At 41.5% G+C, this 14,440-nt stretch overlaps 1 protein-coding gene across 1 annotated transcript in view; it reads right to left on the bottom strand.

Moving 5' to 3' along the window:
• Positions 1–5,152: 5,152 nt before the first annotated feature.
• The window catches only part of EPM2A (EPM2A glucan phosphatase, laforin), a 56,393-nt gene continuing 47,105 nt past the window's right edge, over positions 5,153–14,440 (bottom strand). The window contains exon 4 of the mRNA XM_070740009.1: positions 5,153–7,371. Coding sequence (XP_070596110.1) covers positions 7,097–7,371 — 275 coding nt within the window. The 3' untranslated portion in view covers positions 5,153–7,096. The remainder of the gene's footprint in view (positions 7,372–14,440) is intronic.

The raw sequence follows: 14,440 nt of genomic DNA on the forward strand, positions 1-14,440 counted from the left end.
GTAAGTTCCAAAGTAATGTCAAGAAATCTTAGGATCTAAAGAGCTATCAGTGGAAAAATGGAGCAGTCTGGCAAATGTGAAAATATACAAGTGATGACAGTCAATTCCTCCTGAAACCATGACAACACTGACATGTGTCATGCATAGAACTGCATGCTAGTGACATATATACATATGAAAATGAATGGAAGGAACTGAAAGAATGATCAGGGTTGTGTATTCCACTGATTAACTGCTACATCAAAACCAGTGTAACCGTCAGCTGGCAATACCAGGGAAGTTATCAAATGGCTCTTTTTTTTTCACCCTCACTCCCCAATTGTGTCTGGTAAAAGCTGACAGTGAAACAAAATAAGAAGGCATAATTCTGCACAATTGTTTTGTGTGAAAGAATCTGATCATAATCTTCCAGTGAATTTATTTATTTATTCATTCATTCATTCATTCATTCATTCATTTATCCGAGTCTTCGGAGAGGGGCGGCATACAAATCTAATAAATTATTATTATTATTATTATTATTATTATCATTATTATTATTATTATTATTTATTTATTTATTCGATTTTTATGCCGCCCTTCTCCTTAGACTCAGGGTGGCTTACAACATGTTAGCAATAGCACTTTTTAACAGAGCCAGCCTATTGCCTCTCACAATCCGGGTCCTCATTTTACCCACTTAGGAAGGATGGAAGGCTGAGTCAACCTTGAGCCGGTGATGAGATTTGAACTGCTGACCTTCAGATTTACAGTCAGCTTCAGTGGCCTGCAGTACAGCACTCTACCTGCTGCGCCATTCCGGCTCTCTGAAGCTCCAGTCATTTTTAACTTCTTGGCCATTAGAATTACTGTATTTTTCAGAGTATAAAACTCACTGGAGTATGCCGCTCCGAGTTTCCGGAGAGGGGCGGCATACAAATCTAATAAATAAATAAATAAACAAGCACCATAGTTTTGGAGGAGGAAAATAGGGAAAAAAATAATCTGCCTACCAGGTATTCATCTGGCTAGTTTTTAATTAGTCTGATCAGCTTCAGCACATTAGTTTGCTGGTTTTGAGCCTGTGTGCTTGCTTTTTATCCCCTGGTTGGGGATAAAAAAGAGTTAATTTCTCTCTCTATTCAGAGACAAACAATGAGAAAATCAGGCAAAGGAAAGGTTGCTTTGCTAGCAAAGCACAGAAGATCACTTCATTCGTTAGCACCTAGTTAGGGCTGAAAAAAAGGCGGAAGATTGCTTGCTAGCAAAGCACAAAAGATTGCTTCGTTGTCAGCACCTGGTTAGGGCTGAAAAAAGGCTCAGCTGTTTGTCGGAGGGAGTAGCAATGAAAGAAGCAGGCAAAAGGAAGATTGTTTAGCTAGCAAAGCACAGAAGATTGTGTTAGGGCTAAAAAAAAAGCTTAGTAAGAGCTATATCTGGAGTATAATAACCAATAAATGTAATGTATGATGACCAATAAATGTAATGTATGTTGTGATTGGACTGTATGATTGTGTATTACATTAGGGCTTTTAGTTGTTTTTAAAATTATTAGATTTGTGCTCTATATTTATGTCTGTATCTACTCTGTGAGCCTCCCCGAGTTTTCAGAGAGAGGCAGCATACAAATCTAAATAATAATAATAATAATAATAATAATAATAATAATAATAATAATAATAATAATACACACCCAAATGTTCAGCCACTTTGGTGAGTCTTATACTCTGAAAAATATGGTAGGTCTTGATTTTTCCTCACAGAGTAGTGATTATTTCCACATAAACGGGTTTGGTGGTGGTGGGCCCTGGCTTTCAACCAAGTTACGAAACATGTCCTGCTAAATTATATGCTAAATTAATGTGGTAATGTTTACACGTACAAATAGTCCTCGACCTATGACCACAACTGACCCCAAAATTTCTGATACTGAGTCAGTCGTTAAGTACGTTTTGCCCCATTTCATGAAAATGTTCTTGCCAGAGTTAAGTGAATCCCTGCACTTATTCAGTCAGTCACATGGTTGTTAAGAGTATCTGGCTTCCCCATTGACTTTGCTGATCAGGTTGCAAAAGGTGATCACATGATCCTGGGGCCCTGCAATTGTCATAAATGTGAACCAGTTGCCAAGCATCGGGATCTTGTGGATGAACGAATGAGGGATGAACCTTAACCTGGGTGGGGTACTGGAAGGAAGTTAGTATTGGGATGGCAACAGTGTGCCAACATCGCACCATGGATGAGAGATTTGGACTGGAATCTGATTTATTTCTCAGATGCTATTTGGAGTGCTAACACCTAGCTTGTTCTGGCATGGAGTGACAGAGAATGGGATTTTCATCTATCACATTCCGTTTAGTGGAGCAGGAATTAATTATTTGCAAAAACAAATTGCCTCCCTTGTTAGTCTTAGACTTAGGCTAGAATAATAACTTTATTTTCACTTTAAATGTACATTAATCGGCATACATTAAAATGAAATTCCATTGCATATCGGTCTCAAAGGCTCACCACCTACAATATACACTACTGCATAAACATGACAATAAATAAATACAAACTTATGCATATACCCACATATACGACACAGAGATACATTCTAGTTTGAATGTACACATGTACATGGTGGGAAAAATGAATCATACGAATTTATCAGATGGGATGGCATAGGGAACGAAGCTTCTTTCAGAATCAGGTAGTCCTGCTAGAAATACAGTGGTACCTCTACTTAAGAACTTTTCTGGATAAGAACCAGGTGTTCAAGATTTTTTTGCCTCTACTTAAGAACCCTTTTCTACTTAAGAACCCAAGCCCAGAAAAATTTCCCAGGAAATTTGAGAGCGGCACGAAGACCCGTCCAGTTTCCTGCCACTCCCCCTGGGTTTCTGTCTCTGGTGCAGTCATAGTTCCCTCTAAGCTGAGCAGTGAGCAATCGCTCACTTAAAAATCATCATCAACTCAGAGTTTTCCAAACCTGCCCAGAAGCCGAGAGGGAAAGAGTGAGAGGGAAGGAGAGAGAGGAAGAGAGGAAGAGAGAGAAACAGATAGAAAAAAGAGAGGAAGGAAAAGAGAAAGAAAAAGAATGGGAGTAAGGAAGAGAGAAAGAAAATCAAAATCTAGTTTGAAACTAGCTCAACTATTTAAGTGGCATTTTGATATTGATAGAGTTGCCCTATTATGAACTCACTGTTATAGACACACAGTATTTATTTATTTATTTATTTATTTGTTTGTTTGTTTATTTATTTATTTATTTATTATTTCTGTGCCGCCCAGTCCCGAAGGGACTGCCACTCAGACACTATACTTTTCCGCCCACCCCTCCAAAAAATTAGAGGGAACACTGGGTGCAGTGTATGGGAGGTAGCCTCTTGCCGGATGTATGGGAGGCACATGCTTCTCCTCACCGCCTCAGTGTCCCTCTTTTTTATTTTTTAAGCCTTAAAGTTTTGGATTTTTTAAATTCCCCTCACCTCACCTTCTTCCTTCGGCCGCGACTTTCCTCCTCCTCCTCCTCCTCCTCCTCCTCTTCTTCCTCCCCCTCCCACCCAAATTTTGAGCATTTATTTCTTTCCTAATGGTTTTGCATGCATTATTTGCTTTTACATTGATTCCTATGGGAAAAATTGCTTCTACTTAAGAGCATTTCTACTTAAGAACCTGGTCACGGAACGAATTAAGTTCTTAAGTAGAGGTACCACTGTACTTTGAAACCTTCTCCCAGAAAGAGGAACAGAAATAACATTAGCCAGTTAGAATAATATTAAGCTGAAAAGAATAATAGTTAAGAATAATATTAAGCTGCAATGAGGCCACATATGTGATCTGGACAACTTCTATACAATTGGTTCTAAATATTTATATATTTATTAGATTTCTCTAGCTACCCATCTCTATCCCAATTGATTGTTTTTCAACTGGAGAGCTATTCTGAATTCCATCATATTTCAAGTATAGATCACGCTACTGCTGCTGTTGCTGCTATGATGACAATGATAATTCTGGCTTTTTGAATTGTTTGACTTAAAAAAAAAATGCCGCCCTTCTTCTTAGACTCAGGGTGGCTTACAACATGTTAGCAATAGCACTTTTTAACAGAGCCAGCATATTGCCCCCACAATCCGGGTCCTCATTTTACCCACCTTGGAAGGATGGAAGGCTTATGGAAGGCTATGTCAACCTTTACATACAGTAGTTCTTGGTTTAAAATTTGGGCTGTAATTACTACTTTTAACAAACTTCTTTGAATGGACATGGCTGCCTCCTCAATATCTTTGCAGTTTGTTTAATGGCTCCTCAGTTTATGAGAATTTTCCTTTCCAACATGTATTAGCAACTTTGGATTGATTTTATAAGAGATGATATATAAAAGTATTCATCCTTCTAGTTAAATAATATAATCAGATTTTGCAAGGTGATCATTAGTGATCTGAGAGATTAACTTCTTTTCAATTGGATTTTTAATAAACAACTACTAAATTCCAGGCTATTGTGTAATTATGCACTGGGGAAAAGTTAAATATTTTATAAGTATTTTGAAACAATCACTTTTTGTTGTTAATTGGCTTGAGGGAATATATACTGTTATTATTTGCATGTCTCTTGCTAAATTCATTTAATGGTTAATCTTCTCCAATCCTGTTATTCAGACCTAAAAAAACTCCCAAGCCACTTTTAATATGTGTCTGGAACACTGATGGTCATATTAATATATGTATGAGAATTCAGGTACATTGTGTCACATTCAGATCTGCTCATATCAAATTCAATCATGTGTCCTCTTGAGGATTGTTTTCATTTTCATACAGTGGCTAAATATATGCCAGCAATCACGAAGAAATATCAAAATACTTAAGATGGATCTATAGAAACTTTTAGATGAAGTTTCTATGTTGTGAATTTGCTATAGGTTACATGACTCGGCTTTCATTTGGCGTTATAATTTGTCCTATGACACAGAAACATAATTAAAATGAATATACCACATGGAGCCTTCATCTTGTCAAAATTATTCTCCGTGCATTATCAAAAATATTTTATCAGCAAAGACTTTTAAGCCCTTATTTATGTTAACTCTTGTTTAAATTACTATAATTCAAATGTGGCATAAGATATGCCAGTCATTCTTGTACATATCTTGACGTCCAACAGAAGAACTTGTTCATTGTCAATATTGTGTGTTTCAAATATTTAATGGTACATCCAACATCCAAATTCAGAAATAAAGTCAAGTATGCAGCTAAGAAAATATTCCGTGCTATTTTTGCATACAAGATAACTTTAACAAAAAATAAAGAATAAAATACATATTCTAAACAAACTAATGTAAGGATGATTAATAAACAAAAATATTTATATAGAATAATTACCCTTCTACAAGCTATCATACATGGTTATTTAACCCTGTAATGCTTCTGGATTTTCCTCCCAGCTGCACTATTTATTTATTTATTAAATTTTATGCCATCTTCTCTGTAAGGTGATTATGGGTAACTAAGCATTCTTCCAGATGTAATGGTAATAAGTTGCAATTATTCCAGTTGAAGATTCACAAATGTATCAAGATTGTTGCACAATGCCATAGGTATTCTTGGCTGACTTGGACGATTTTCCATTTAATTCACATTCATTAATAATCATCTGTTTTAAACCATGCATACTCTTTGATAGCCTGCACATACTTAATTTGTGACCTGGATTACAATTTTTTATTGCACTGACACCAACACCTTTAACATTATAGTGTTAAACATTCTCCATCAAATAAATTTATACAGTACATGACTAAATTCTGGCAGCTTGGAAAATTCCAAAATTAAGAAAAAACATATACTGACTAACTACAGTAGATAGACATTTGTGAAGGGCTGCCTGGATTAATCTAACTTCAAGCAATCAGAACAACATTTGACCTAAGTGATAAACCAAGGTCTTTGGTTAAGCCTTCAAGGGATCTCAAACCTGTGCATTTGGATATATGAGAAAAAAAACATTCATGATTTATTATTTAGTGACAGCTTCTACTGTGAAGCATACAATCAGAAGTAGTTTTCTGACAAATAAATTTTATTAAAGGGCATAAGTTCTCATGAATTGCAGCTCACTTCATTAAATGCACAGAGAGGCTAAACTGATCCAGGATTTAAATTGGGGTGAGGTCAGAGGAGGGAAGAGAGGGGAAGGCAGGTTAAGTATGCAGATAGAATATACACGTAAGACAGATTACAAGTTCCCTATTAACAAATGTAAAACATAATTCAACTTGCCAAGCCTATACCTTTACATAAAATTTGTTAAATGGAAAATGCAGTACCAAAACTGTTCCAATTTTTGGATTATCATAGCTCTCCTCCTGTGCTGTGAAGTATGATAGGGTTGTTCCTTTTCATTTACACAACTATTTTGTAAATGAACAAGTGCTATAATGCCCAGCTTCCAAAGTTAGCCAAGCTGAGGCTAATAATGGATCTAGATGATAATATCTACATTGGAGGCATTGCATGTCTCTATCAAATCTGCTGCCTGGGCTAAGAAGTTTGCCAAGTTTCATACGCTTAGCCATAACCAGATAATCCACAAACAGGGAATAAACCTGCAGTTTCTTTTCTAGTTTAGCTCCCAGAGTCATGTTTGCATATGTATATGTGCAATTCTGTTTAAAAAAAACCCAATAATGCTTGGGAAAGGCAGTAACATGAACTTGACTTCAGGTAGTCCTTGTTGTTTCCCTGGCAGTGGTATAGAAATGGTGGCCTACTACCTTCTTACCATATTCCCCAGAGATCTTTCATCAAAGTACTAAGAGGGCCTGACCCTACTTAGCTACCTAACTCAGGCCATGCCAAGTGGTGAAGCATGAATGGGTGGGCAAATTAGGATTAATCCCCCTCTCAAATAGTAATCAATGTGTTAGTAATCAATGGGAATTTTCTGTCTCTAAAACTGCTACATGAGCTTTATGTATCCTGACTGCTACACGCACATTCACTCACATTTTCATCTTACTATTTCCTCAGGCCATGGTAGCATTTTTGGAGTTAAGGCCATGATTTCTGAGACCTTTGACCCTTGACTATGCTGCTAGCAGTTTCTTCTTCTTCTTCTGCTGCTGCTCCTGTTATGGCTTGAATGAGGAACGGAGCGGCCCAAATTTCTGAAAGAAATCCTCCTCGGCACGGACCAGTGCTTCTTCATCAATGTAGATGGCTGCTCTTCTGGAGGCTACAAAGTACTGCACTTTTCTCAAATTCCATCCCAGCACATATTTCAACCAGCCACAAACTGCAGCGGTGGACCTACCAACACCTGCATTGCAGTGAACATAGACAGTGTGCCCATTCTCCAGTAGCCCGTGCAGGAGATAGACAGCCTGAGGCAACATCTGGACTCTTCCTAGGATTAGAAACAAGAACACTGTCAAATGCATGCTCTTCCCCAACTCTCTCTTGGATTATCCAGTATATATAGGCAATATTTTCCCCTCTTCCTTCCTTCCTTCCTTCCTTCCTTCCTTCCTTCCTTCCTTCCTTCCTTTCCTTCTTTCTGCATCAGGGTATTTCAAGCCACACAGTGGCCTCCCAATTCAGACCATCTTTATTTTCTATGAATCCCTCCTAAGTCGAACTGAAAAGGATTGTAAGCAACAAGGCTATGCAACAGGTCTTATCCAGTATATATAGGCAATAGTTTCCCCCCTTTCTTTCTTTTCTTCCTTCCTTCCTTTCTGCATCAGGGTATTTCAAGCAACACAGTGGCCTCCAAATTCAGATCATCTTTATTTTCTATGAATCCCTCCTAGGTCGAACTGAAAAGGATTGTGAGCAACAAGGCTATGCAACAGGTCTGACTCCATTCCAGAAACCATATTTTGAAGCACAACGGAGCACAGGAGCCTGGAAACCCTTTATGGGCTTTTTGCATAAAAAATGCAGTAAAATTATTTTGATGATTAAATAGGATGTTGCCTTAGCACTACACCAAAAGATATTTACACAGAATTTGTAATAAACAGTTTTTCAGTTTCTTTGGGAAACAATTTGATCTATGGATTCAAATGTGAATGCATTTAAATTTCTTTTAGCCATCTTAACATTGTAAAACAGAACTACAGTAGATCCTTTTTCACTGTTAGATAATCCTGTTTTGTAGCTGAAAAATGTGTTGTGAACAAAGCAAACAAAGCAAAAGTAAATGACTTCTGGGTGGCAGAGGTTAGAACGATGAGCAATGGCTGGGTTAAGATATTCCCACATACAGTAAATTTTACCTTTACAGGACAGGCAAGATATACAGTAAACGTAATTAAATAAATGAACAAAACACACCTATACAGATATATATTTTTGCATGCACATATTCCTGTTGTTTCTTGCAAAATCTCTAGTGATGGAGGACCCATTGTAAAAAATCTGGAAGCAGCATATCGCCTGTGGATTGCTACCTTTGTTGCAAAAGCATCAAATAAACATGCTAAATAATTCCAACAAATCTCTAGTACTTGTTTACTGTAACACGTGACATGCCCAGCCCACCATTTTCAAAAGATAATTCTGCTTGCAAATATATGCTTATTAGATATATTTTAGATATATGCATTAAAATTTCTGTGCTAATGTGTTAACACATTTATTCATTATCAAGACTGCACAGAGAAAGCTTTCTTCCTGTTCAGTTATAAATTAGATACTCTGTGTGTTTAATGCAAATCCCGAAATGTTAATTAACCACGATCAACTCCTACATTATCTTCCAACTAATAGAGGGAGGTGAGAAAATTGTGGAGTTTGTTTTAAACAATGTATATATGACTTACGACTTGTGGATGAAGTTCTTATTTTGGGGGGGGGGGGTTGTTTTTAATTTATCTGATGTACTGTACATAAACGCTTTTCAACAATTGTGATTTCTGTTTTCCCCATTTCAAATGATACAACGTGCACTTTCTAACTTCATAACAAGTTCTGTGGCATAATTAAGGTTCACATCACGATTATAATGGCTGAATCCACAAAAGGTATTAAATATTCATAGGCTTTAAAGTCTTGTGTAATACTATTGTCATACTACCATGTTTCCCCGAAAATAAGACACTGTCTTATATTAATTTTTGCTCCAAAAGTTGTGCTACGTCTTATTTTCGGGGGGTGCCTTATACAGTGGTCCCTCGATCATCGCGAGGGTTCCGTTCCAGGACCCCTCGCGATGATCGATTTGTCGCGAAGTAGCGGTGCGGAAGTAAAAACACCATCTGCGCATGCGCAGATGGTATTTTTATTTCCACCGCAGCAGCGAGGAGCCGAAGATTGGGTTTCCCCGCCGCCTCGCTGCTGCTGCTTGTCCACGCGCGTGCCGCCCGCCCCCCCCCCCCCGCGCTGTTGCTGGGGCCGCTTCTCAGCTGAGAAGCGGCCCTGGGGTTTCCCCGCGCGCGTGCGCGCCGCCCGCCCCCCCCCCGCTGTTGCTGGGGCCGCTTCTCAGCTGAGAAGCGGCCCTGGGGTTTCCCCGCGCGCGCGCGCGCCGCCCTCCCCCCCACGCTGTTGCTGGGGCCGCTTCTCAGCTGAGAAGCAGCCCTGGGGTTTCCCCGCGCGGCGCGCGTGCCGCCCGCCCCCCCGCGCTGTTGCTGGGGCCGCTTCTCAGCTGAGAAGCAGCCCTGGGGTTTCCCCGCCCGCGCGCGCGCGCCGCCCGCCCCCCGCGCTGTTGCTGGGGCCGCTTCTCAGCTGAGAAGCAGCCCTGGGGTTTCCCCGCGCGCGCGCGCGCCGCCCCGCCCCCCCCGCGCTGTTGCTGGGGCCGCTTCTCAGCTGAGAAGCAGCCCTGGGGTTTCCCCCGCGCGCGTGCGCGCGCCGCCCGCCCCCCCCGCGCTGTTGCTGGGGCCGCTTCTCAGCTGAGAAGCGGCCCTGGGGTTTCCCTGCGCATGTGCCGCCCACCCGCCCACGCTGTTGCTCGCGCCTTACCGGGGCAAGAGGGGGAAGACCCAGGGAAGCCTCTGCCCGGCGGGGAAACTCCACCATCTACGCATGCGTGGAAGGGCACGCATGCGCAGATGGTGGAGTTTACTTCCGGGTTGAAAACTCGCGATATAGAGTTTAGCGAAGATCGAGATCGCGAAACTCGAGGGACCACTGTATTTCTCAAATAAGACAAATTCACAGGCAGAAAAGCTGACATCCCCAAAGAAAGTGTACCGTACGGTACACTGATTACGGTACGGTACCTGTCAGTATGGCACCCACACACACAAACGACGGCACTTATATGGTACAACAGTATACTCCCGCTATTGTAGCTTCCGGCCACCAGAGGAACTACAGTCTACGCACTGTAGTGGAGACTGTAATGGCGGTGAGACAGCAGCAGACTGTGTCTGCTGTACTGGACGGTACAAAGCGATGGAAGGGGCCAGCAGGGGAAGCCACATTATTACGGTACCACTATGAACAGCTTTGAATGGTACCGTATGTTTTTCCACCATACCGTATGTAAACTTGACTACGCCTTATTTTCGGGGGGTGCCTTATATTCGCAAATTCTGCGAAACCTCTGACATGCCTTACTTTTGGGGTACGTCTTATTTTCGGGGAAACAGGGTATATATTGAGAGGTGGGAATGACCTTGATAGTTGCCACTATCACCGCTATCAGTACGCTGTACATGCAGGGAGGGTTTTGCTCCTGCGCACGTGCAACTAGGAAAAATCTCACGAGGGGACGTGTGTGTGTGTGAGAAGCAAAAAATCACCAAAATTTCACACACGCACCTGCCCTCTCACAAGATTTTGCTTCCTGCACATGAGCAGAAGGAAAATCTTGCTGGGATGTGTGCGCGCACATGCGACAGACCCAAAGCTGCACACACAGCTCCAGTTTTACTACCAGTGCAGCGTCCTCATCCATGAGCCGAGGTGGCACAGCAGGTAGAGTGCTGTACTGCAGGCCACTGAAGCTGACTGTAGATCTGTAGGTCAGTGGTTCAAATCTCATCACCGGCTCAAGGTTGACTCAGCCTCCCGTCCTTCCGAGGTGGATAAAATGAGGACCCGGATTGTGGGGGCAATTATTATTATTATTATTATTATTATTATTATTATTATTATTTATTAGATTTGTATGCCGCCCCTCTCCGTAGACTCGGGGCAACTCATAACAATAATAACACAATATATTACAAATCTAATAATTAAAAGTCACTAAAACCCCTTTTAAAAAGAAAACATACACACAAACATACCATGCATAAACTGTATAGGCCCGGGGGAGATGTCTCAGTTCCCCCATGCCTGGTGGCAGAGGTGGGTTTTAAGAAGTTTACGGAAGGCAATTCTAATCTCCGGGGGGAGCTGTTCCAGAGAGTCGGGGCCGGCACAAAGAAGGCTCTTCCCCTGGGTCCCGCCAGATGACATTGTTTAGTCGATGGGACCGACCCGGAGAAGGCCAACTCTGTGGGACCTAACCAGTAGCTGGGATTCGTGCGGCAGAAGGCGGTCTCGGAGATATTCTGGCCCGATGCCATGAAGGGCTTTATAGGTCCTGACCAACACTTTGAATTGTGACCGGAAACTGATCGGCAACCAATGCAGACTGCAGAGTGTTGGTGTGACATGGGCATACCTAGGGAAGCCCATGATTGCTCTCGCAGCTGCATTTTGCACGATCTGAAGTTTCCGAACACTCTTCAAAGGTAGCCCCATGTAGAGAGCGTTATAGTAGTCGAACCTCAAGGTGATGAGGGTGTGAGTGACTGTGAGCAGTGACTTCCAGTCCAAATAGGGCTGCAACTGGTGCACTAGGCGAACCTGGGCTCTGTAAAAAAAAGTGCAATTGCAAACATGTTGTAAGCCGCCCTGAATCTAAACAGAAGGGCAGCATAAAAATAGAATAAATAAATAAATAAATAAATAATTTTTTTAAAAAAAATACCGGTAGGAACCCGCTACTGGAGACAGGGAGAAGAGCTGCAAACAGGGCAATACTTGGATAAGAGGCACCTTAGCCACCAGCAAGAATATATGCATAGCATATACCTCAGAAGGGATGCTCTCTAGATTTTGGGGTTTTAAAGGTGATGGAGGAAAGATGTACTTTTAGACTTGCAAGATAGTCCAGACGAGAAACACACCCAGAAGAAGTAGCTTTACTTTATTACAGGGGTATCAAACTCAATTCCATTGAGGGCCATATCAAGGTTGTGTTTGACCTTGGGAGGTCAGGATGGGTGTAGCCAGGGTAGGCGCGGCTAGCTTGACATCATTTGTGTTGGGGGTGCCTGTAGTAGCCCTAGTGCTCTACCAGCAAAAGCAGACTCCCAAGATCTGTTTTCAGCTGCAACAGCTTCTTGCAACCTTCTGCTAGTGAAAATGGAGCTCAGGAGGGCTGCCCGTGGCCCTCGCAAACTCCATTTTCTGCTGCAACAGCCTTCTGCAACCCTCTGCCAGTGAAAATGGAGCTTGTGAGTGTCGTCTGCGGCCCTTCTGAGCTCTGTTTTCACTGAAAGTAGCCCCATGGGCCAGATCTAAGCACCCCATGGTCCAGATACGCCACCCCCCAGGCCTTGAGTTTGACACCCTGGCTTTATTGTTGTTCTGCCGGGCTCTCTGGTATGAGCCTCCTGAAAATTCAAGGGTACAAATTTCAGACACACACACATTTGAAAATTCAAAACAATGTTCTTTATCACAAAATTCAAAAGAAACAAAGCACCCTTTTTGTATTGCAAAGAACACTCGTCCCAAAACAACCTTATAGGCTGTACAATTCCATTAATCTGTCCTTAAGTACTTAGCTAGCAGCTGTGAAGAAACGTCAAAGCCCTCCTTCTTCCAACGAAGTGAAACACACACACCTTGCTCTGCTTTGGTTTCAAAGGCGTGAAAAATCAACAAACAAAGTACGGAAAACAGCAAAGCACGGTCCTGAAGAACTGCGATCAGATAATCTTCCACAACGGCCAAACCAACACGCTGCTATTTATATCAGCAGCTCTAATTACTAGAGCCCCACCCCAACCCAGGTGGCCTCTCTTATCTCCTGTAATATGTCCTCAATTGGTCTCTTCTGCGCATAACTCTGCACCTGCGTGGGTCCAAGACTTCCGCATTCGAATCAACCGAAGATAATGGAGATTGGCTTCCTGGGCTGTGTGCCAAGCCCCCCTCTTCCAAGTCACCCCCACCTTCTTCTACGTCCAAGGAAACTGCACTACCTGCCTCTGTCGGCAATAAAACAGGCCTATGACATGTTGATGTTTCCCCTGCATCCACCTCCACATTCCTTGGAGCAGGAGCTGGGCCAGAGCCAACCACAACAATTGTAAGGATACATTAATAGAATCTTGGAAGTCTGAAAGTACATTTCTCTCCCATTGCCTTTGCATGGAACCAAAAAGAGTCCCTTCTGAGTCCTGTGCCCACATTACTTCTGCAGGCTAAGCTGCCATTTATCTAACCATTTGCCCTAGCTACAAATCTTCTCCAACTCCCAAGATCATTCCCACATACCATTATATTTGCCTGGAAGGCTGACATACGATTGTAAGAGAGGGACGAACATGTCCTGAAAAAAATAGCTAGCAGGAGCTTGTTTTGCTCTTCCTGCCTCAAAGCCCCAACCCAATTGCTAGTTATTCTGACACTGCTGAAACAAGAGGAAAGGACATTCGGGTCCTTTCTATCAGCCAAATAAATAAGAATCATGAACTAGTGGAGCAAGAAAATCGCCAGGGGAAGACTTGCCAGAATTAGATAGAAATACTTGCTAACAGCATTAGCAGTTTGTTTTGACCTTGCAGAAGCAAGGGGTCCCCCCCCCCCACTTCTCTTATGTATCTTGTCCTTTTCAATTTATAAGGTTGATGACAGGATTCTTTTACCTGTCCCTTTTGTCTATGTGAGAGGCAGGGAAAGAGAACTGCTTTGGGACACAAGGACTAAGAAAAACAGAAAACAGTGTACCAAATGATGGATTTATACCGCAACAGGCTGTTCCATTGTAGTAACTATGGTGTAGTGAGCTAATGAAAGGAATTTGGATTTCAGACTGATGACAACTGAAATATTTCAGAAAGGCTGAATTTAGGAGTAGTTTCGGTAATTAATCTATTGTAACTACTATCCATAATGCTAATTGGATGGTATCTGTGATATTACCAAGGCAATGTCCTACTTTTTCGGTACGTTGTAAAACAATCTATATTTTAATAATCTAAGAAGCATATCAACTGATAAATATAGATATAGTGCTTAGGGGTATTTTTTTATTACCAATCTGCAGAATAGCCAATGATTCAATATGATTTGCTGTTCTTTGCCTATTTTGTAAATTAATGTATTAAGAGTAAGTTAAGAATGCACTATAGCATTCTTCTATTTTTAAGTCTTTCTTATCTTAAGCTTTTCATCAACAAATGTAGTATTTCATTCACTATATTGCCTGAGGTTGCTTATAAATCATAGTCCGGAATTGCAGGTAGGAG

This window comes from Erythrolamprus reginae, chromosome 1 (genome assembly GCF_031021105.1).
Source record: "Erythrolamprus reginae isolate rEryReg1 chromosome 1, rEryReg1.hap1, whole genome shotgun sequence".
Classification (NCBI taxonomy): domain Eukaryota; kingdom Metazoa; phylum Chordata; class Lepidosauria; order Squamata; family Dipsadidae; genus Erythrolamprus; species Erythrolamprus reginae.